The sequence below is a fragment of the Barbus barbus genome, assembly GCF_936440315.1.
Source record: "Barbus barbus genome assembly, chromosome: 12".
Taxonomy (NCBI): Eukaryota; Metazoa; Chordata; class Actinopteri; order Cypriniformes; family Cyprinidae; genus Barbus; species Barbus barbus.
This window is the reverse complement of record NC_136740.1, coordinates 31,142,216-31,165,431: the sequence shown is the minus strand read 5'-3', so window position 1 is coordinate 31,165,431 and position 23,216 is coordinate 31,142,216. Positions and strand designations below refer to the sequence as shown.

The 23,216-nt window shown below is 35.5% G+C and overlaps 2 protein-coding genes across 2 annotated transcripts in view; both read right to left on the bottom strand.

Moving 5' to 3' along the window:
• ifnlr1 (interferon lambda receptor 1) overlaps nt 1-23,216 on the bottom strand; it is a 676,379-nt gene that overhangs the window by 612,779 nt on the left and 40,384 nt on the right. The gene's annotated exons all lie outside the window — the stretch shown is intronic.
• The window catches only part of LOC306878616 (myomesin-3-like), a 58,481-nt gene that overhangs the window by 16,435 nt on the left and 18,830 nt on the right, over nt 1-23,216 (bottom strand). The window contains exons 9-18 of the mRNA XM_079431051.1: nt 19,392-19,532; nt 19,040-19,201; nt 16,154-16,295; nt 14,588-14,787; nt 14,433-14,486; nt 10,454-10,581; nt 7,513-7,696; nt 6,938-7,112; nt 4,940-5,061; nt 1,142-1,329 (exon numbers count right to left, since the gene is read on the bottom strand). Coding sequence (XP_079287177.1) covers nt 1,142-1,329; nt 4,940-5,061; nt 6,938-7,112; nt 7,513-7,696; nt 10,454-10,581; nt 14,433-14,486; nt 14,588-14,787; nt 16,154-16,295; nt 19,040-19,201; nt 19,392-19,532 — 1,496 coding nt within the window. The remainder of the gene's footprint in view (nt 1-1,141; nt 1,330-4,939; nt 5,062-6,937; nt 7,113-7,512; nt 7,697-10,453; nt 10,582-14,432; nt 14,487-14,587; nt 14,788-16,153; nt 16,296-19,039; nt 19,202-19,391; nt 19,533-23,216) is intronic.

The window sequence follows — 23,216 nt, the reverse complement described above, 5'->3', positions numbered from 1 at the left end:
ACTGCTCAATGAGAAGCAGAAACCATTAACATAGGCTTCATGCTATGACCACAGTGCCCTCCAAAATCAATGTTTTCTAATTGACATAATGTACTTTGAGGCATCCTGTGAGCAAATAGTGCAAAACAACCTCATCCTCCTCTCCAAAAAACTCTTTTCAGAGGACATGTTAATAGAAAGAGACACGAGGCCGATGCCGTTTCAGTCCATCAGAAGGTGCTGTGCACTCATGACACTTCACACAGGAACAGAAATAAGGCTGGAAAACCATGAAACATCTTCGGTTTCTTTAAAGGAGGCAGTAAACCTTCAGAAAATGGTCAAAATGAATATTATATGTTACCATTACTACTGCCTCAGATATAGGGCAGTGTTATTTTAGTATTGTTGAGATACTATTTTGAGGTTTTATTAATATTTTACATTTGTTTTTTTATTTTTGTATTTTCTGTTTTTATTTTTAAATCTTTTCAAAACAGAAAACTAACTAATATTCATCTAAAAAAAACATTGTCAAAGATTTTGTCTTTATTTATTTAAAAACAGAACACCAAAAACAGTGTTTGTGGACAGTTTTGTTCACTATCATAATTAAATTTCTGTTTTAAACAACCAATAATTAGCTGAGAATGTCAACATAAACAACACAACAACTTTGAATTTCCACGCATCTGCATCAACTAATGACAAGACCTGCTTTTAACCTATACAGGCCGTGGCCTCTGTCTGTATACTCCACAAATTAAACATCACCTTCTCTAACAATCGATTTTTTTCATCAAACTACTAATGTGATGTTCAAGCTAGAACACAGTCTAATTAAACACAGTGAAAACAAATCAAAAATAAACAACGCTTTAAGTTTTAATTACGTCTCCATGGACACCACAGTTGCTCGGTGACACATTTATAGTTAGACGAAGGCAGATGACCAGGTCAAACTTTTCCTGGCAGGACTGCAATGAAATATTGAGCAATAAACAATATTTATGACAGGTCTTGTCATTATTCGCCACAGCAGCATGTAGATCACAGAGGCTATTCTCACTTCAGACAGTTAGCAGCCACCCACAGCCCCACAGAAACTGCTCGTAAAGGCATCATTAATTCATTCAACTCTATACTGTTGTTCTCAGCTCACCTCGTACACTCTCTCTTTAGCGGGTTTGGCATTGATCTCTCTCCAGGAACTCTGGGATTTCTCCCTCTGGTCCAGGTAGTAGCCGCGCACAGGGTCTCCTCCGTGATTGGCCGGGGCTCTCCAGCCAATCAGCATCTCTGATCCGCTGCAGTGCAGGAGAGCGATGGCTGATGGACGGGACGGAACATCTGCAGTAACGGGCAGAGGAAGGTCAAAGGTCACACAGAGGTCGCAGACTGCTGCGTTTTACTGTGAAAGTCAACCACATCATGTTTGCTATTAACTGTTAATGAAGCAAATTAGTGATTATTTGATCAATTAAGCGTTTTACCGCTGAAATAAGCTAAATAATTAATAGGATGACCAGATGTCCCGGTTTCATGAGTGTCCTGATAAAACACTAGTCCCAGTTTCAGTCGACTAAAATTAAGCATTATATAGATATAGTATTACAATAGTATTAGAGTTTTTATTAATATTTTAAATTAGCTTTTATTTTTATTTTTTCAGGTTTCATTTTAATTTTAGTTACATTTTTCATCATTTTGTTTGTGCTTTTGTCATTTATATTGTTGTTCACACACACACACACACACACACACACACACGCAGACGCAGACGCAGACGCAGACGCAGACACAGACACAGACACAGACACACTCTCACACACACACACACACACACACACACACACACACACATGTTGGGTTTCCATGTTTTATGGGGACATCCCATAGGCGTAATGGTTTTTATACTGTACAATCTGTATGTGCTATTGCCCTACACCAACCCTACACCTAAACTTAGCCCTCACAGGAAACATGCTGCATTTTTAGATTTTCAAAAAACTTTATGCTGTATGATTTATAAGCTTGTTTTCTCATGGGGACCAAAAAATGTCCCCACAAGATTAAGATTTACTGGTATTACTATCCTTGTGGGGACATTTGGTCCCCAGGACGTGATGAATACCAGGTGCACACACACACACTCTCAGACACACACACACACACACACACACACACACACACACACACACACACACACACACACACACACACACACACACACACAGACACACAGACACACACACACAGACACAGACACAGACGTAGACGCAGACACACACACACACACACAGACACACACAGACACACACACACACACACACACACACACACACACACACACACACACACACACACACACACACACACACACACACACACACACACACACACAGACACACAGACACACAGACACACAGACACACACACACACAGACACAGACGTAGACGCAGACACACACACACACACACACACACACACAGACACACACACAGACACACACACAGACACACACACACACACACACACACACACACACACACACAGACACACACACAGACACACACACACACACACTCTCAGACACACAGACACACAGACACACACACACACACACACAGATAGTAATTCTAGTGCTTCAAAAAAATTATTTCAGTTGGTTGTCAAGGCAGCATTTCTCATTTCTAGTTTTTATCTAATATGTATATTTTATTTAATTTAATTTATATTGAATTTAATTTTTTTCAATTAATAAAAATGTTTTAGTTAACAATAATAACCCGGGAAAATTATTTTAATTAGTAATTATTATTTTAATATAAATTTTCTGTCGCCCACGGAGGTAAATCAAACCACTAAGGACGAATATTTTATGTGGAATTACATTTAATGGCTTTAGGTTCCAATTACATCATTATTTAATGCTAAAATGTATTTAATAAATATTTAAATGAAAGTGTCAAGCACAACTGTAATGAGGCACCTATAAATGCATACACACACTGTTATATATTTATGTTAATGTTCCTCAAACATCCTGCTTTGTTCTAAACGCTTAACTCTGAGCTTTAAACTCATGCAATGAATTCAGCCAAAACCACTGAACATCCAACGCAGATTCAAACTTTGCAGCATTAAATTTACACAGAAACCAAGACTGAAACTTAAACTTTTCTAAAACTTTTTTGCAAGCACAGCTACTTCTTTCAGGAAATTTAAATCTAGTTTATTTCATGTTATTTGCATTCAACAATGCTCAAAATATGGAGAAAAACAGAGCAGTGCCTGGGCTTTAACTAAAGATAACTAATATGAAAGATGTTCATGTACAATTAATAGCAAACATGATGTTGATATCGAAATTCTGACATAATTCAATTCATTTTTTCTCGCATTCCTGACTTTTTCTCATAAATGCGAGTTTATATCGAAATTCTGACCTTTCTCTTGCATTTCTGACTTTCTTCTCAATTCTGACTTTATCTCAAAGTTTAATTATATACACTCGAGTTTATATCACAATTCTGACTTTTTCCTCGCATTTCAGACAGTTTTTGAAATATAAAGTCGCAACTGCGAGCTATAAAGTACAATTCTGAAGGGAAAAAGACTATTTCCTCACTCATATCTCACAAGTCTGGCTTTATAAATCACAAAAAGTCAGAATTGTGAGATTAAAAAGCAGCAATGTTTTTTTATTTTAAACAGCCTTCCATCATTTTCTGTGAGGATATTGTGATCATTGATTTAAAAACACAGGTTTGATCTGCAGGAACGTGTTTGATGCTAATCTCAAAAACATCAGTGGCACTCAGAATCAGCTGTTATTACTAAGAGAAAAGCTGAAGCATCAGACGACAGCCTATTACTGTCAGTCCTGAGCCTTTCTGTGCTGTAACAAGTCTGTCTCTGGTCACGACTGTGAGGAGCAGGAGCATCAAGTGCTCACCTCACCTCTTTTGCTCCATATATGACGAAGCTTAAACGACATCTGTACTTCACTGACAACAGAATACTACGGTAAACACAAGCAGACATTTACATTTACTGAACACAGTGTTAGAGAGTCGTGCGTGGTTTCTAGGAAATTAATATGTGGCCTTCTGATAAATTGTTTGGACATTGCTATGTGGTTGCTAGGGTGTTCTGGGTGGTTGCTATGGCATTTCTAAGTGGTTGCTAGGGTGTTATGGGCCGTGTTGGGAGTAATTTTATTACAGTAGTATATTACTTTTTGCTGTAACGCAGTAATATAACGCATTACTAATAAAATTTGGGTAATATTATTATCAGTATTCTAGGTGGTTGCTATGGTGCTCTGGGTGGTTATCAGGGCATTTCTATGTGGTTGCTATGGCATTCTGGGTGCTTGATAGGGCATTGCTAGGTGGTTGCTAGGGTCTTCTGAATGGTTGCTAGGGTATTTTGAGTGGTAGTTAGGGCATTTCTAGGTGGTTGCTATGGCATTCTGGGTGCTTGATAGGGCATTGCTAGGTGGTTGCTAGGGTCTTCTGAATGGTTGCTAGGGTATTTTGAGTGGTAGTTAGGGCATTTCTAGGTGGTTGCTAGGGCGTTCTGACTGGTTGTTATGGCATTTCTAGATGGTTACTAGTATGTTCTGGATGGTTGTTATGGCATTTCTAGGTGGTTGATAGGGTGTTCTGACTGGTTGTTATGGCATTTCTAGATGGTTACTAGTATGTTCTGGATGGTTGTTATGGCATTTCTAGGTGGTTGATAGGGTGTTCTAAGTGGTTGCTCACTGGTCCAAGTCAAAAGAGTTCACCAGCTGAATCTGTTCATGCAGGAGCTCATTCATACAACTATCAATTTCACACTGAGACCAGAGACCACACTGAGTGACGGCAGCACTTTAGACAGGATGGTGTCACAATTAAAACTGCTGTCCTGCAGGGTCTGGTCTGGTTCACAGGCGGGTCAGACTCTTACATATCGCTGATTTGACTTGAATGGCAGGAGACTCTTCGGAGTAGATGCTGTTTCCCGCCAGTCCCACAGACTTCACCCGGAACACATAGTCTTTATTGGTCAACAGGCCATCAACTGTAAACCTGAGCAAAGAAGGAAACCAGCTTTTGTAAGAGTATTACATTCTCTTACATGTGTTAAAGGGACAGTTCACCCAAAAATGAAAACTAGCTGTTAAATTTACACAAGATGTAGGTGACTTTTTATTCAGTAGAACAGTAAAGTAGATTTTTAGCTGAAACTGTGGTCCTTGGTCATTCATTAAATGCAAGTCAATGGCTAACGGATCTTTGAGAGTAAAATAAAAACCCCACATCAGGCAACACAAAATTAAAGGGGTCAAATGATGCGATTTCAAGTTTTCCTTTCTCTTTGGAGTGTTACAAGCTGATTGTGCATAGATAAGATCCCTGAAGTTGCAAAGACTAAAGTCTCAAAAGAGACTTAAGAGATATTCTTTATCAAAGTTAAGACTCTTCCATGCCCCCCTAAAACGGCTCGTTCAAACACGCCCTCACATCTCTACGTCATGATGTGGAAATATTTGCATAATGCAGCCCAAATATTCACGCAAAGAAAGAAGGCGTGGTTTCAGTAACCGCAGTAGTGTTAATGCAGCCATGTCATGGAGATACTGGGTGTTTCTAGGCGAAAGCAAAAGCACTTTATTTTAGCAAAAGTATTTGCCATTGACTGTTTAAATGCGGAATTTTGCACATCGTGTGTGTGTAAATGTGTGTGTGTGTGTGTGTGTGTGTGTGTGAGAGAGAGAGTCACAGCACAGCGTCGTTTGTGTGTGTGTGTGTGCGTGTGTGTGCATGCTCGCGTGGCTTGTGTGCAAACACATAAGAGCATCATCACTGTGTCTGCCATGCGACCCTGTTCCTCTCTCGGGCTTGAACTGATGGTAAAACTAAGGACATTATTTACTGTTTTTACTATAATTTCAAAAGCTGAAGCTCTCGATTATGGAAAGAGGCGTTACATTTCCGACGCGGCTTGCGGTGTTCGGCCAATCACAATGCACTGTGCCAGTTGGCCAATCAGAGCAGACTGCATTTGTCGGAAGGAGGGACTTTGTAGAAAACTAAGTGTTTGAGAGAGGCGGGGCATAGAGGACATACAATAACGTACAGTATTTGAAAAAGAATGTGTTTTTTGAACAATAAAACATGTCGACATATTCTGTTACACCAAATAATGATCTTTAAAAAAGCATCATATGACCCCTTTAATACCAGTGACTCCTGGTGATATAGCGAGGTCTTATGAAGCGAAACGATCGGTCTGTGCAAGAAACTGAACATTATTTACAGCAATATTACCTGTAATCCAGAGCCTAGAAGACTAGTTTATTCTTTAATAATATACGGTAATTGTGTATATATTACATCATTGCGTGATTGCGTAAATGAAACAGAGAATTATACGGATTTCCCCGTTTGTCTGAGGCTCTGGATTACATTAAATAATGTTGAGTTTCTTGCACAGACTGATTTTTTCGCTTCATAAGAGCTCAACATATCGTCAGGAGCCACGGGGATTAATTTTGTGTTGCCAGTTGTGTTTTTTTACTCTCAAAGATCCGGTAGCCATTGACTTGCATTTTATGAATGACCAAGGACCATGGTTTCAGCTAAAAATCTTTTTCACAATACTACTGAATTAAAAAAGTAATCTTCTTTATTTTGGATTTGTTTATTTATTTCTTATTATTGTTAATGAGTTACTTTTGTAGTCTATTTGAAGTAAAATTCATGTCACAATATCTTAAAAGATTTGCTGAATGATTGTATTTCTGGAAAGCACATTGTACATTTATCACGTTAATATTGAATAAACATGTAAAAAAAAAGTCATCATCTTGGATGGCCTGAGGATGAGTAAATTAACGGCACATTTTCATTTTTGGGTGAACTATCCCTTTAATTGCCTCTTAAACAGGATACGAGAAGAGACCTGGTTTTATTGATGGGCTTATTGTTGATGGTCTTCCACTGTCCACTTCCAACCTCACTGCAGTACAGATAGTATCCCACAATGCCCTCTGTTATTTTGGGCTCCTTCCACTGCAGCTGGACTGAGCTGTTGGTGTCTCGGATGGGCAGGATGCCGTGTGGCGGAGCGGGAACTCCTAAAACACCCAAAAAACAAACCCACAATCAGCTGTACTGGTTTACAGACACACTTGTAAAAAATAAGTGTACTTAAAAAGACAATTCACCCAAAAATGTCAATTCTGTCATTATTTACTCACCCTCCACTTGTTTCAAAACTGTATGTTTCTTTCATCTTCTGAACACAAAAGAAGATATTTTGAAGAATGTTTGTAACTAAAGAGTTTAAGGAAGCCATTGGCTTCCATAGTATTTTTATTGGCTACAGCCAACTGGTTGGTTACCAACATTACTCAAAATGTCTTTTTTGTGTTCAAAAGCTGAAAGAAATTCATACAGGTTTGGAACAACTTGAGCGTGAGTAAATAATGACTCAGTTTTATTTTATGTGCACTGTTTCTGTAAGAAAATGGTCACCTAGCGGTTGTCCCAGTGAGACAGGTTCGCTGGGGAGAGACGGCTCACTGATGCCGTACTTGTTGACAGAACGAACACGGTAAGTGTATGACTTTCCCTTCTGCTGGTCGAACGCAGCAAATCTCGTAGACAGAACCGTCATGTCCATACTGGCCAGATGCCAGCTCTCCTTCCCTGTTAGGGACTGAAATAAGCAACAATCAAAACAGTCATCTTTACATTAATGTATTGTTATTTATTATTTACCCAAAGTGACTTACAGTACATTCAAGCTAAACATTTTGCCAGTATGTGTGTTCATTGAATCAAATCTATTTCTGTCTAAATTCTGGTCTGTATATGTTTTTTTTAATGTAATTTTAATTCTAATCTATAAATTACACTTGCACAAAGTAAAACAACAGCAACAACAAAACACCAGCCGTACATACACACTTAATACTATATGCAAGTGCAATTTATAGATAAAAAATAAACAATTTCTGTCTAATTTTTGGTGTGTATATTTACTTTTGTATATATAATTTACGTAAATGTAATTTATAATTAAAAAATACATGTATAAAATCCAGAAATTAGACAGAAATAGGTATTGTTCCCTTGGAATTATTGTTCAATATATTATTTTTGTATATATAATTTATGCAAGTGCAATTTTATAGATAAAAAAAATAAAAAATAAAATTGCATATAAAAAATATACAGATAAAAAAAAAAAAAAGTAAATATTTTTGAACACTTGCATGAAGTTAAAAAAAACAAAAACAAACACTAGCCATACTGGTCTACATACACACACTACTTTATTCAAGTACAATTTATAGTTAAAAAATAAAAAATTCACATATTTCATATATATATGTGTATATACATACATACAGATATATATATATATATATATATATATACACGCCAGAAATTAGACAAAAATAGGTTTTTGGCAGTTTTTGTGTCGCCTAGGGATTTCTGTCTAATATTACATATTTTTTGTATATATAATTTTATGTCTTAACTATAACTCGCACAAAGTAGCAAGTCTCCATGAAGATAAAGTATTGCAATATCCTCTACAGTAAAACGTGCCCGGTGGTAAATGGGAATTTAAATCTTTTTCATATATATGTATTTCTGCCCCCACAATTTCAGATGATCCCGATGAACTAGACAGTTTTATTATGGTTCTTATAAAAAGTCCAATAAAGTGTATGTCCTGTGGCAGTGTGTGCTTTCTCCTGCTCATTACAGAGTCGGCGAGCGGCTGGAGCTCTTTCTTGTGCCTGATATTGGATGATTCGACCTCCTCAGCTCTGTGAACGAATCACTCCGAGCACTTTTACACTGAGTCACAACGAGATGATCTGAAACTTTAAAACTGCCCTCGAAAGCCAGAAGGATCTTGATCTTTTCCAGTGCTGGAGGCCATGGACATCAGAAACTGGGGAGCTAAACTTTAAAACTGCTTTCTGTGTTAAGCCTCTTGGGGATTTTATTTGCTCTGTAACATTAACTTTCTACCAAGTTAATTTAATGTCTGCTAGGGTTACTGGATTTGCACAGAATGCAGACGTACATACAGATAGTGATGCAATGCAACTATACTAGAATGCATTTTAATAATCATGAATGCTTGCAGTGTTGACAGCTAAACTTTAATGTCCAACAGTGAAGATGACGTAATGTTTTTATTCTTCTAATAGGCAGAGTAATGCTGCTTGCAACGGCAATGTCATAGTTCGATTCCCAGAGAAAAAATATACTGTAAAGCACATAACTTCAAATGTTATAATCAAAAAAATAATTATTAGGATGATTAGGATAAGTTGTCATATAATGAACTATTGTTAACTAAAACAATTAAAAATCATTTTCGACAAGTGAAATTTTTTTAATTAAAATGTAACAAATAAAAGAAAATAAAGAAAAATAAATATATCAGATGAAAAATGTAAACTTAAAAACACGAGATGCTGTCTTGGCAACTAACTGAAATAAATACAATTAATTTGAAGTGCTTTAAAATTACGAATTAAAATGATAAATTACAACTAACTAAAATAAAATTACTAAAACAAACTGAAATAAAAACATTAAAATAAAACTTCAAAAATAAATAAATATTAGATTATAAAAATGTAAAAAACAACAACTATAGATTGTCTTGGCAATTAACTGAAATTACTAATATCTACTAATACTAATTACTAATACTGAAATAAAAATGTAAACAATAAAGCAAAACCAATAAAATAATGACAAAAGCACATTATAATATTAGTAAAACAAACTCTAAAAATAAAACAAAATTCTAAATATTATTAATATTAAAATCATAAATTAATTTAAAATATTAGTAAATACTATTTCTCATAAATAGTAAGATAACACTGAACCCATCAAACCCAACATTTACATTGGTACATTTATTCATTAATATGCTTTATCCAAATAAACTTACGAATGTGGAATAAAACAAGCCAACAAACCAGCTCTGTCCAATTAACTCGGCTTTGGGCTGCTGGTTTGTTTTAACCGAGCGCCTAAAAATGTTGTGCATGGATTGCAAACATGCATGCATCTAGTCTAAAGAGACGAGTCGGTCTGCTCAAAGTCACACATGCAAACCGAAACAACATCTCAGAAAAACAGTTGAAGTGGAAAGGAAACGCATTATGCGGCCGCCACATATCACGGATGAGCTGCATTAAGGTCTCTGTGCTTTTAATGAACCATTCGCTTTGCACCTGCTGCCACCCAGGATACAGCTTTCCCTGTCTCTAATTAGCCAGCTAGTCAAAGTGCAGCCTTAATTTGGCTCGGTGTGTAAAGCCAACGCAACTGCAGTCGAGGGTGAAAACCACAAGCTCAGGAGCGCAGGAGCCCGCAGGGCCGGTCTTAATGAGCTGAACTGCAAGCAGTGCGTGGGATGAAGGTCAACTCTCACCCGCTCCACAGAGTAGGTGAGAGGCTCTCTGCCCCGCGGATCCGGTTCAGTCCAGCTCAGCACGGCGTAGGTGTCGCTAAGCTCGCAAACACACACATCGGTGGGGGGGAACGGCACTCGGATTTGACCTGCGGACAGAGAGGAGAGACTGAGAATGGTGCAGAACGCTGGCAACATACTGCATGCAGAAAAGAGCAGGAGAGCGAGGGACTCATGGAGAACGGGTAAAGGCATGGTCATGCTAGACCAGAGTAATTATTGTTAACTAGAGCCATAAAACCATTTAATTACTTAAAATAAAGTAAACATGAACTGAAATAAAAATATAAAAAGTTATAATTTAAAATAATAAAAAATAAAACAATATAATAATATTGCTAAGCATAAAAAGGCAACATTTCTCATTGTTATTCAGTCTAATTTGAGATACTAAATTAACTACAACTAAATATACTAAAACTAACAAATATAAATTATACATACATATATATATAAAAAAAAAAAAAAACCCAATAAAATTACCATAACTTCAAATAAAATTTGAGTGAAAACAGAAAATATAAAAATAAAAACTAATTCAAAATATTAACAAAAACTATAATAGTATATAATTTATATTCAAATAACATTGCACAACAAGGCAATACAATTTTTTTTTCACTAAATATGGGTTAATAAACAACATAAAACAACCTTGTCATAGCAACAAATTTGACATTAAAAGTTAAATTCAAGGACATATTCTTGGCCTGATCAAAGACAATATTTGACCTGTAATATTTTTTTCTGAAAGAAAAAAAAGCTGTAATAATAATAATAAATAAAAATAAAATAAATATCTAAATTAATAAAATAATAAATAATATAAAAAAAAAATAATAATTTGTGAAATGACAATGTTTTAATGTTTTGAATGCTATTCTTACAACAGACTTTCAGTAAATCATAGATAAATATTCCCCAAACAAAACATGCAAGGTTTTTATTTTAGAATTAGTGGCTTCCTAATGCATTTCCAAGTAGGACCAAGAAAATAAATCGTCAGTATGCTTACTAAAATACTGTTTTGTATCAACCCTTCAGATCCACTGCAGAAAAAAACTGTACAAGGCAATACAAAAACACATATTTTTCAATAAATATGGGATACAACTACATAACACACTCTCAAATTTGTCATAGCAACCAAGTTTGCCATTAAAATATCATTTCAAGGACATTCAGTATTTGACCTGTAATATTTTTCTCATCATGTTTTGTGAAATAAAAATGATTTTCCAAAAATTAAAAACTTTTGAAATGACAATGTTGCACAAATGCATTAGTGAGTTTTAATGGTTTTTTTTAAATGTACAACAAATTTTTTCAGTAAATCATAGACAAATATTGCCAAAACAAAATATGCATAAACAGTGCTTGCAAGATGCATGAAGAAAATATATCATCAATATGAATGCATTAAACTGTATTGAAATCAATTGATAGTCAGTTAGGATGCTTCCTTAGAAGACAACTGCCTATGTAGATCACAGACAGCAAGGCAGCTCACTAGGGTTTGGAACAGAGCTCATTTATCTAGTGATGAGGATGCATGCAATGTATATTAGACTTAAACTGCTGGTTTGCATTGGGAAATCTTGCTGCTCTATAAATTTCTATGCATGAATACAAAACACACACACACACACACACACACACCCCGCAGTACTCGGTAAAACCTCTCATGCTTTATAAAGAACAGGTTGATGTCGGCTCTTTACAGCTGCTCATAATGGCCCAGAGTCCCTGCTGTTGCCATGGCAGTTTAGCAGCACAGCATACGACATTTAAATCTTTGCGCTTCAGACACATATAATCTTTTTAATGCTGAGTGCCAATAAAACTGCCTCAGTCTTTATAGGTATTGCCATACAGGGGAGTGCAGACCACCAGCAAATGCTTTATATGAGATCTGCCCTCTAAAACAGAGCAAATTCATCATCATAACTGTCCGTCGTACATTTTTTAGGGTGGTTAATTCATGCAAAAGAAATACGTCTCAGAAGAGATGGCAGAAGCAACAAATCTATAGTTTAAGGGTGACTCTCACAAATCTGGTCAAGCATATGTTCAGGTCATGTTTCCCCTCAAAATCAAAGAACAGACATATTAAACTTTGCATAAAGAAAATTAAGCATTGTGAAATTATTTACATGACAATTTTCCCTTAAATTCTCATGTAATGTATTCCACAAGGTTCTTATCGTATCGTAAAAACATTTTCATAACTTGAAATAAATGTTGACTGGAATAAAATACAACAGAAAAATAATATATAAATTCTATAAAGACATAAAAAATAGAAATGACAAACACTAAAATTACCAAAACTTTAAATGAAAAATGAAAATATAAAAATAAATATACTAATAACATAAAATACCAATAAAAACTATAATAGTAAATCAATAATACCTAAACAAAACTACAGTAGTATCCTAACATATAATATAATATATATACGATTTAATTTTAATTTTAAAATGTTCATTATTCTTAGTGAATCTTATCAGATTCTCCCTACTGTAATATTTATTTTTCTTATTGAAATTAGCATTGATGGCAACAAAAACAGCCATTTTACATATAGATTTTATTTACAAACTAAATAATCAATATATTTATTTTTACATTACAGTAATGATAATATAAAGAAGGTTTACTTAATTGTAATGAACATAATGTTACAATAAATAAAATCTTTATGGTCCTAAAATACCGTTGTTTCTTTATGAAATAAATTATTTCTCCCACAACCCCCCTCTATTTCAGTTTGGCTCAAAGATTTGGCCTTTTTTTTTTTTTTACTTGAAAATATTAAGTACAATATCAGAGGTGGGGGGAATCTTTTTTTGAAAAATGGCAACAATTTATCACTTTCTTTAATGATTTACAAACCTTTGAGATTGAGTGGAGGTATATAGGTATAGGGACCTTCTTTTTAAACGATCATTTCAATGCTATGAATGTCTATATGCACATGTATGTATTTTATTCTTTCTTCTTTCTCCCTTCTTCAGATGTCATTTTGTTCTAACTGGGGATTGCTCTGTTGGGGCTGGTAGGATTGGATATGGTGGGTGGGGTGGTATAAAATGTCAAAATGCAATTTGCAACAATAAAATTTCTATGACAATAATAATAAAAAAAAAAAAATATATATACAGTATAATTTCTTATTTATATATAATATTATCTGACTATTTTTCCCTTAAATTCTCATTTATGCAATGCATTCTGCAAGGTTATTATCATTAATTATCACTAAAACCATAAAATACATTTTCATTAATATACTAAAATACCTTTTTTTTTCTTTTAGCATGAAACGTGACACAGAAATGTTCTTGACCATTTTGTGAAATTCAACCCTACAGTGTGATTTGATGCAATGCACTGCAAAAAATGCTTGTCTTGTTTCCAGCCAAAATATTATAGAAGAAATACATGCTTCTACACTCACAGACGAGCTCAGATTTACTGGCCATTGCGGTGATATTCTTTATCATGTGATGTTTCACACTGCAAAAAAAAAAAAATCTTGTTTCCAGCCAAAATATCAAAACATTCTTAAATCAAGAAGGATTTTCTAGACTAGGAAAAATTATTGTCTTTTATTTCAAACAGAAACCAAGATTATTTAGTTGGCAGATTATTTTACTTGTTTCAAGCAAAAACTCACTTACTTTTGTTTTTTTCTGAAAACAAGACAATAATTTTTACATTAAGAATTTAGATTTAAGAATTTTTAGATATTTTGGCTGGAAACAAGACAAAAAATCTAAGATTTGTTTTTTTTGCAGTGTGAAACATCACATGATAAAGAATATCACCGCAATGTCCAGTAAATCTGAGCTTGTCTGTGAGTGTAGAAGCATGCATTTATTCTCATCTCTCCAATCGACTGCATCAGTGTGAAGGAGCGCTGTGATCTACTCACCCTCCAGCTGGTCCTTAGTGATCACAATCTCTCTGCCGCGCTCCACCTTCACCACTGACAGACAGACGAGAGGAAAGCAGGAGATCAGAGATACAGACGGATGCTTCTAGTATCATAGAAAAGACTTTATTCAGAACTCATGTAGACGCTCTTACCCGTAGTCCTGCTGGGCTCCAGGGGGTCAGAGGTCAGGATGGGGTCGGTGGGTTTAGACGGGCGGCCCACGCCTGCCTGGTTGACTGCGCAGACGCGGAACTGATACATTGTGTTTTCCTTCAGTCCTATGATGGGATACTGACACTCTCTGTGAATGACAGCATTACAGCGTTCCCACTTCCCAACACCGATGTCACACCTGCACGACGGAGAAGAGACTGTGAGCATGTTCAGAAGTTATTGTAGGAGAGATTTAAACATGATAAAGCTTCAGACTACTGATTTATTTGTAGTTGCCATTGAAATCATGCAGAACACCTTAGCAATCACCTAGCAACACCATAGCAACCATTTAAGCAACAGCATAACAATGCATTAAAAACTACTCTGAACATCTAAACACCCCATAGCAACGGCCTAGCAAACACTCAGAAAAATCAAACAACATTATAACAATGCATAAAAACTACTCTGGTTGCTAGGGTGTTGCTCAAATATTCAGAGTAGTTTTTATGCATTGTTATAATGTTGTTTGATTTTTCTGAGTGGTTGCTAGGGTGTTGCTGAAATATTCACTCAAAACACTCAATGAACAGCATAACAATGCATTAAAAAACACTCCAAATACTTGAGCATCCCTTAGCAACGCCCTAGCAACCACTCAAACCACACCGGCCATAGCTTAGCAATGCATTAAAACCACTCAGAACTTTTGAGCATCCCCCTAGTAACGCCCTAGCAACGACTGAGAAGACTCCAGAAACAGAAATGCAATGCATTAAAGACTCCTCTGAACTTTTTAACCCCTAGCAATGCCCTAGCAACTGCATAGCAATGCATTAAAGACTCCTCGGAACTTTGCAACACCCTAACAACCACTCAGTACATCCTAGCAACAGCATAGGAATGCATTAAAGACCTCTCATAATTTTGCAAACCCTAGCAACCATTCTGAACACTCATGCAATAGCATAGCAATGCATTAAAACTGCTTCTAGCAACACCCTAGCAACCATTTAGACCAAATTTGTCTATATAAATATTGTCTATTTTGTCTTTTGTGTATTTTTATATCATATATTTTTAATTCATGCATCTTTATATTTATTATCTGAGACTTAGCTGTTATTTTTGTCTGACAAAACAATAAATGGCAATAAATGTCTTTCTAAAACTCTGGCATTAAAGTACAAGAAGGACAAACTGCTAGGATATTTCGAAATACAGACAACTTTTCACTCAAACTATTATTGTTTCGTAATGAAAAAAATAACTGTATAAAAAAGGCAAAACTGAAGCATTTTCCCTGGTGGTCTCAGACTTTTGGACTCCATAAATATGCATAATAAGATGCAATTATCTGCAAAAACTAAACACAAGCCAACAAGACTGAACACTGTAGAGTAAAGCAGGATGTTGCTAGGAGACAGGACGGTTAGGCACTCGTACTCTCTCACCACGATGTCTTTCATTTAAAGTTTTATCCCCAGAAACAGCACGAAGCTGCTGGGATCTCTCTCAAGATGAGAGCGACCGTCAGAAGAACATCACAGATAATGCTTCACCTCTCTATGAAGTAACCCTGCACAGCAGCGGCTCCGTCTGCGCTGGGAGGAATCCACGAGAGGAAGACGTAATCCTGGTTCACATCAGAACACTGCAGCTGCAGAGGAGAACCTGGAGCCCCGAGCACAACCGCGGGTCCATCTACACACAGACAGAGAGAGAGAGGGGGAACAATTCAGCATATAGCCCTGAGCTTGAGTTTTCATGTTCTTCAGATGTTTCTCCTGAAATAAAGGCCCTTGTAATCTCAAATGCATCTCCTCTTTAGTTTCAGAAGAGATCTCAACTATCTCAAATCTCAGCTCAGATTTGACAAAACAACAAAAAGAATGAGATCTCAGTATGAACTCATCAAACTCTTACAAGATCAAATAATCTGAGCTGCGATCCACATTTATTTTAGCTCTATGCATGTCAACAATATACTCATTCATCAGTGTTATTATTATTATTATTTTAGTATTTAGAAATATTTTAAATTAGCTTTGATTAGATTTTTTTGTTATATGCTTTTGTCATTTTTATCAGTTTTATATATATTTTCGTTCAGCTTTAACTTATTTTAATTGCAGTTTTCGTCTTATTTTATTTCAGTTAGTTTAATTTAGTTTTCTTTGAAATTTCTTGAGTTTAAATTTTTATTCTAATATTTATATTTTATTTCAGCTTTATTCATCTTACTGAAAAATTATTTGATATGATAGTTTTAACTATAGTTAGCAACAGCAAAACTGTCATTACAATAAATATTTATATTTTATTTTATTTCAGCTTTATTCCAATACCAAAAATTATTTTTAATAGTTTTAGTTCTAGTTAACAATAATACAACTGCCATTCGTGTCTATTTTTATTACTTACTACATAAATAAATAAATAAATGAAATGGGAACTCATTTAAGCTTTTGTATTTTAAGCTTTTTTATATTAAGTGCTTCATTTATTATTTATATATTTAATTTAAACTTTACTTCAATAATTAAAGTTATTTATGTCTATTTTTATTTCTTAATAATAATAAAGATATAACCAGAAACTCCATTCATTAATTTTCATTCATTAATCTTGTTTATATTTTATTTCAGCTTTATTTGAATACCAAACATTATTTTAAGTAGTTTTACTTTTAGTTAACAATAATCATTCATGTCTATTTTTATTTATTAATAAAAACTAAATGACTGGGAGCCCCATTAAGTTTCCCTGACCTATTAATGAGCGGCTTCTGAAAATAAAAGCTTTTCTCCGCAGCAGAGTTAAGCTTACTTCAGTAAGTTTCTTAGAAGAGGACAGCTGCAGGGCTTCTCACGCTCTTATTTGTTCAATTGCCACCAACAAGGATGAAACAGACTCATAAGAGCAACCTCCGGCTCCTTCCTGTTACCTGGCAGATTTGTAATGCAAATTTTTCCTCTGAGATTAGGACGTCACGCACAGCAGAGTGAAGCTCGCTTTCTAATTACTACACTGCAGGCTTACAGAGCGGCCCACTTCCTTTAATGAGACAGGAAATTTAATTCCTGTCCTCGTCTTGCTTTTAAGGACTTACGCTGACAGGGGAACTCTGCTCTGGAAAGAACATCGCAGATTCGTGAGAATTACGTCTCTGATGAGTTCAAGTTTTACATTGCTTAATTAGGAGAGACAGGCGGCAATTGTAACACACTAAACTTCTTCAGTCGCCAATAATCTGGAGTGATGACACCCAACAAACCATCAGTCGAGTGCAAAACATCTGATTCTGGGATGTGAAAGTATTTTTATTAGATGTCCAGGCAGTACTTTTCCAAAGCCTTTCAGTTTAAACTCGTGTATTTTATATGGAAGCCCATTTTCACCACTGAATACAAAATAAAAAGATAATTGCGACTTTTTATTTTACAATTCTGGCTTTTTTCTCGCAATTGTGTGTAATAAAGTCAGAATTGTGGGTCTATATCTCTTAATTTGGACTTTTTTCTCGCAATTGTGAGTTTATATCTCTCAATTCTGACAATATACATATATCTCACAAGATATAAACTCGCAATTGCAAGAAAAAAGGGTTACACTTTATTTCGATAGTCCACTTTAGACATTCTACTAACTATAAGTAACTTTGTAACTACATGTCAACTAATTCTCATTAATTTGCAACTACATGTCTACTAACTCTCAGTAGGGTAGGTTTAGGGTTAGTAGAGTAAGTTGACATATACTTGCAAAGTTTCTAATAGTCAGTATGTTGTATGTTGTGGACCAATCAAAATAAAGTGTTAGAAGATATTAAACAGACAGTCTACTAATACTCTAATGACTGCTAGTTGACATGTAGTTACAAAGTTACTTACTGCTAGTAGAATGTTTAAAGTGGACTATCAAAATAAAATGTTACCGAAAAAAGTTAGAATTGTGAGAAAAAAAGTCAGAATTACAAGAAAAAGCCAGAATTCCAAGATATAAACTTGCAATTGCGAGAAAAAAGTCAGAAATATGAGAAAAAGTCAGAATTGAGAGATTTGCAATTTATATCTAGTTTATAGAAGTTAGTTTATATCTCTCAATTCGGACAATATACATATATCTCACAAGATATAAACTTGCAATTGCGAGAAAACAGTCAGAATTATGAGAAAAATAGTCAGAATTGTGAGATACAAATTTGCATTTGTAAAAAAAAAAATCCTTATTGTGGGAATAAAAGTCAGAATAGTGAGATAAAAAGTCCTATTTTTATTCAGTAGGGAAATGGGCCTCCATAATTTAAATGGAGGTTATGAACTTTCTATGACAGATTCTTAAACTGCTGCTGGTAGCTACCAGTCGGGGGGATTGTAACACTAGTTATAAAACAAAAACTGCGTAACGCTCTAATATTTAAGAGTAAGAGTTTCTGAGGATCTGACCTTTGACATAGACGTATGCGCTGTGCTCGACGGTCCCGTCCCAGGTGCGCAGATGGACGCTGTACAGGCCTTCATGTTCCTTGTGCACTCGATTCAGGGTGAGACTGGCCGATCGCAGACCCGTCTGCAGCTCCACACGACTGGACTGACGCAACACCCGCCCTGAGCACATAGGATGCTATTAAAGTGGTCTGGGTGGTTGCCAGGTTGTGGCTATGAGGTAAACCTGGCAGTCTTGTAAAATGCATTTCTTGTGATGTTACTCTGGATAAAAGCATCTGCTACTGTAAATGTCCAATTTTATTTGGTTAAAATGCATGATTGCTTTACATTAGATATAAAACTGTCTCACCGTCTCTGTACCAAGTCACATCTTGTTGGAACGGCAGTAAAGCTGAGGTGAAACTGCACTGCAGAATCAAGTTGTCACCTTCTTTCACAAACGTTGGAGGAAAGGTGGAGGCCAGCTGAGCGTCCGGCTCTGGAACTGGGACTAGGATGAAAAACAGGAAAAGCTAGCTAAATTTTATTCTTCATACTCATAACTCATTAAAGCAAGAAGACCCAAAGCTAAGGGGTTTGTTAGGCATGACACAAAGCAGAGGACCTAAAACCCTGTTAGCTGTTCTAAATGCATCATGGGTTTTATAGCTTTTATAAAGTGGTTTCCACACAATACATATATGTGTATTAATATGCAGATCTGGGCAGATTACTTACAAATTGTAGTGCATTACTGATTACAGATTACAAGAAGAAAACTGTAGTTAGTAACGTAATTACTCATTTCAGTTAATGTATTCTGAATACTTTTTAGATTACTTTTTATAAAATGTGTTTTTAACTTACCATTAAACATACCATATTGATATAAAAAAGCAAAGGGAAAGAAAATATATTCATTGAAATATTTGAGTTTATTTGCAAAAACAGATAACTGTTTTTTATTTTTTATTTTCAAAAATCATATTTTTATTGTGTTAGTTAGCTGTATTTTTTACTTGTTTTTTAACGTAATCAAAATAACCCAGCTGCAGTTTGATTGAGATTAATTGGAATGCACAATGAAAAAACGTGATTTCTGAAGATTTTTAAAAACTGAGTTTTTGCAAATGAACTCTTCATTTATTTCGGTCTGTTTTATCGGAATTTAATCAAAGCTAAATGGTATGACACACAGTAGCATTTTTAGAAATGAACATTTAAACAAAGAATTAGGGAGACTCAATTAATTATGAACAATTTAATGCCATTGTGTTAATAATATGTAATCATGTAATCCATAAAAAGTAACTAATCTGATTATGAGCATTTCAATATGTAATATAGCCTACTCTAATTACAAGTATTTAGTTTTTGGAATCTGATTACGTAACCCATATTACATGTAACAAGCACTGTTAATGTGTTACTTTTTTAAAGTTAAATCATTAAATGACATCCGCTAGACAAATAGTCCCTGGCAGAGTGACAGTAAACAGCAAAATAATGTTTTTGTAACATTATAATAGATCAGTGGATGCCTGCTTATGCAGCTCAAACAAAAACAGATACTGGAACTATTCTCAGGCTCTGTTAATTTTTTTAACACAATAAATTAAATTCCTTCTGACATAGTGTACATACATTTAAACCAGACTGGTTTGCGGCATAGCATGAGTTTGCATATAGGAAGTGTCATTAAATAGTGTAACTTGATGAACATACAGTACTGTGCTTGAAACAGAAAACTTTTAAATAAAATTCATGTGTTTCAACGCTCACATCAATGTTTCTCCCGCACGAACACAGCTTCTTTGACAGAAAGGGTTGCCAAGTCAGCAAAACAAAACCAGCCAAATTGCTATTCAGAACTAGCCCAATTGCGTTTTTTTTTCCACTTTAACCCGTCGACCAAACAACAAAAAGTAGAAAGTAAAAGATATGCATAGGTAAATATGGAAGCCCGTTTCCACCACTGAAAAAAAAAAAAAAAAATGGTTATTGCGACTTTTTATCTCACAATTCAGACTTTTTTTCACAGAAATGTGAAATATAAACTCCCAACTGCGAGTTATCAAGTCAGAATTCAAAGAGTTTATATCTCGCAGTTCTGACTTTATTTCTCAGAATTGCATGATATAAACTTGACATAAAGTTGCAATTATGAGAGAAAACGTCAGAATTGTGAGATAAAAAGTCGCAATTACCTTTTTCACTTTTTTATTCAGTGGCGTAAACGGGCTTCCATTGGTAAAAGTTACCCAATTCTGCTGTAAAACCGTGGACTTGGCAACACTGTTGAAAAGGGAACGGCGTGGTCTCAAAATTCAAGGCGAATGCCTCAAGCATAACGCCAGCAGGGGTCACTTATACTACATTATATAAAACCAAAGAGTTATTTGGAATCGCAGTCATATACATACTGATGTAACGAGGTCAAAGTGTGTGTTTGTAGAGTAATGTACAACCAATCAGAATCAAGGACTGGAACTATCCATTTCATAATATTTAATGTAGTATTTAATAGTGTCAGAGAGTCACCACAGTCTCCACTAAGGACACTCACCAGATCCTAATCACCTGATGTCTAATCACCGCCACCTGTCAGCACTCATCAACAGCACTATATCCCTGCACTCCTCCCGTTCACTCACTGACTGTGTCTATCTGCTGACAAATAGACATACAGGCCCCTTGAATTTCCAGTAAAAATCATCATACCATTTCTCTGATATAAAACTGCTATAATACATATTTGTCTACACTGCCCACTTTTAACTCAAAATTAAAACTTGCTGGCATAGTTAGGCTACAGGAATCAAGTCTTTAATGTTTCAATGCAGTCACTTTTAATTACATTTATGAAGTGACAGGCAGTAAGTAGCTTTTGTTCATGTCCTCCTTGCCTTCGGCAGGCTGTGAAAGTGAACGTAAGAAAGGACTCAATTAAGGCATATGTTGTACGAGCGAGAGAAAATCACTGGAGTGTAATGGAAAGACTGTTCTATTTTCCTTCCCGACAAATAGCACTGAAAACCATCCCAAGGACGAGGACAAATATTAGTGTAATGAGACAAATGCCACGGCCCCGCTCTGGGGCCGTCACAGAGGGCCGATGTTGACGATGTCTGAGAAGACGTGCTATTTGTTTAGCTATGGTTCTCAGTGACGGAGCAGGGAATTGAGGCGAGATGGAATTGGAAGTGATGGAAGTGATTCGACAACACAATTCCACACGCTTGCAAATGAATTGTGATGTTCTCTCATACGAGCAGAAGGGCTGTAATGGGAATTCAGATTTTTTTTGAAAATTCTGTAGCTATATTGGATGGAGTAATGAAGTCGTTTTACTCTAAATGTGTGCTGCGCTGCAATAATACATGAAAAAGTGTATTCGCATGCAAAACTCACTGTAACAATGCTAGGCTGTTAGGGGTGGGCTGATTGTCAGTATAGAACATTTTTAAGAGTGCATCACACCTGATCCAAACTTGTTGAAAAGTTTGGGGTAAAAATGCAGTAAAATTGTGAAATATTATTACAATTTAAAGGGGTCATATGATGCGATTTCAAGTTTTCTTTTCTCTTTGGAGTGTTACAAGCTGTTTGTGCATAGATAAGATCCCTGAAATTGCAAAGACTAAAGTCTCAAACCCAGTAGATAATATTCTTTATAAAAGTTAAGACACGTCTTCCTAAAACGGCTCATTTAAACACGCCCCCACATGTCTACGTCACTATGTGGGAAGATTTGCATAACACCACCCAAATGTATACGCAATGAAAGGCAGAACTATTATTCTCGCTGCAGCATTGTTGCTGTTTGGGCTTCCAAAAGAGGACACAACTAGAAAACAGTGGTTAAGTTGTATTTACAACACAAGTTCAACCCAAATATTAGAGTGTGTGCAGCGCATTTTACGGAGGACTATTTCCTGAACCTGGGAGAGAGTTTGTACAAAGGCTGTTTCTATAAAGTGGGGCAATTCCAACGTCACAAGGACAGTCTGGTGCTTCTGACTCACAGCCTGTACGTATGTTTTCATATTAAAATTATTTGCCACTGACTATTCAAACGTGAGTTTTGAGCAGTGAAGAGTAGTGCTTGTTGTTTCTATGATCACAAATGCAGACATGGTAATGTTTACGTGGCGCGATGCAACGCGACTCGTAAAAAGACAGTATAAGTCATTAT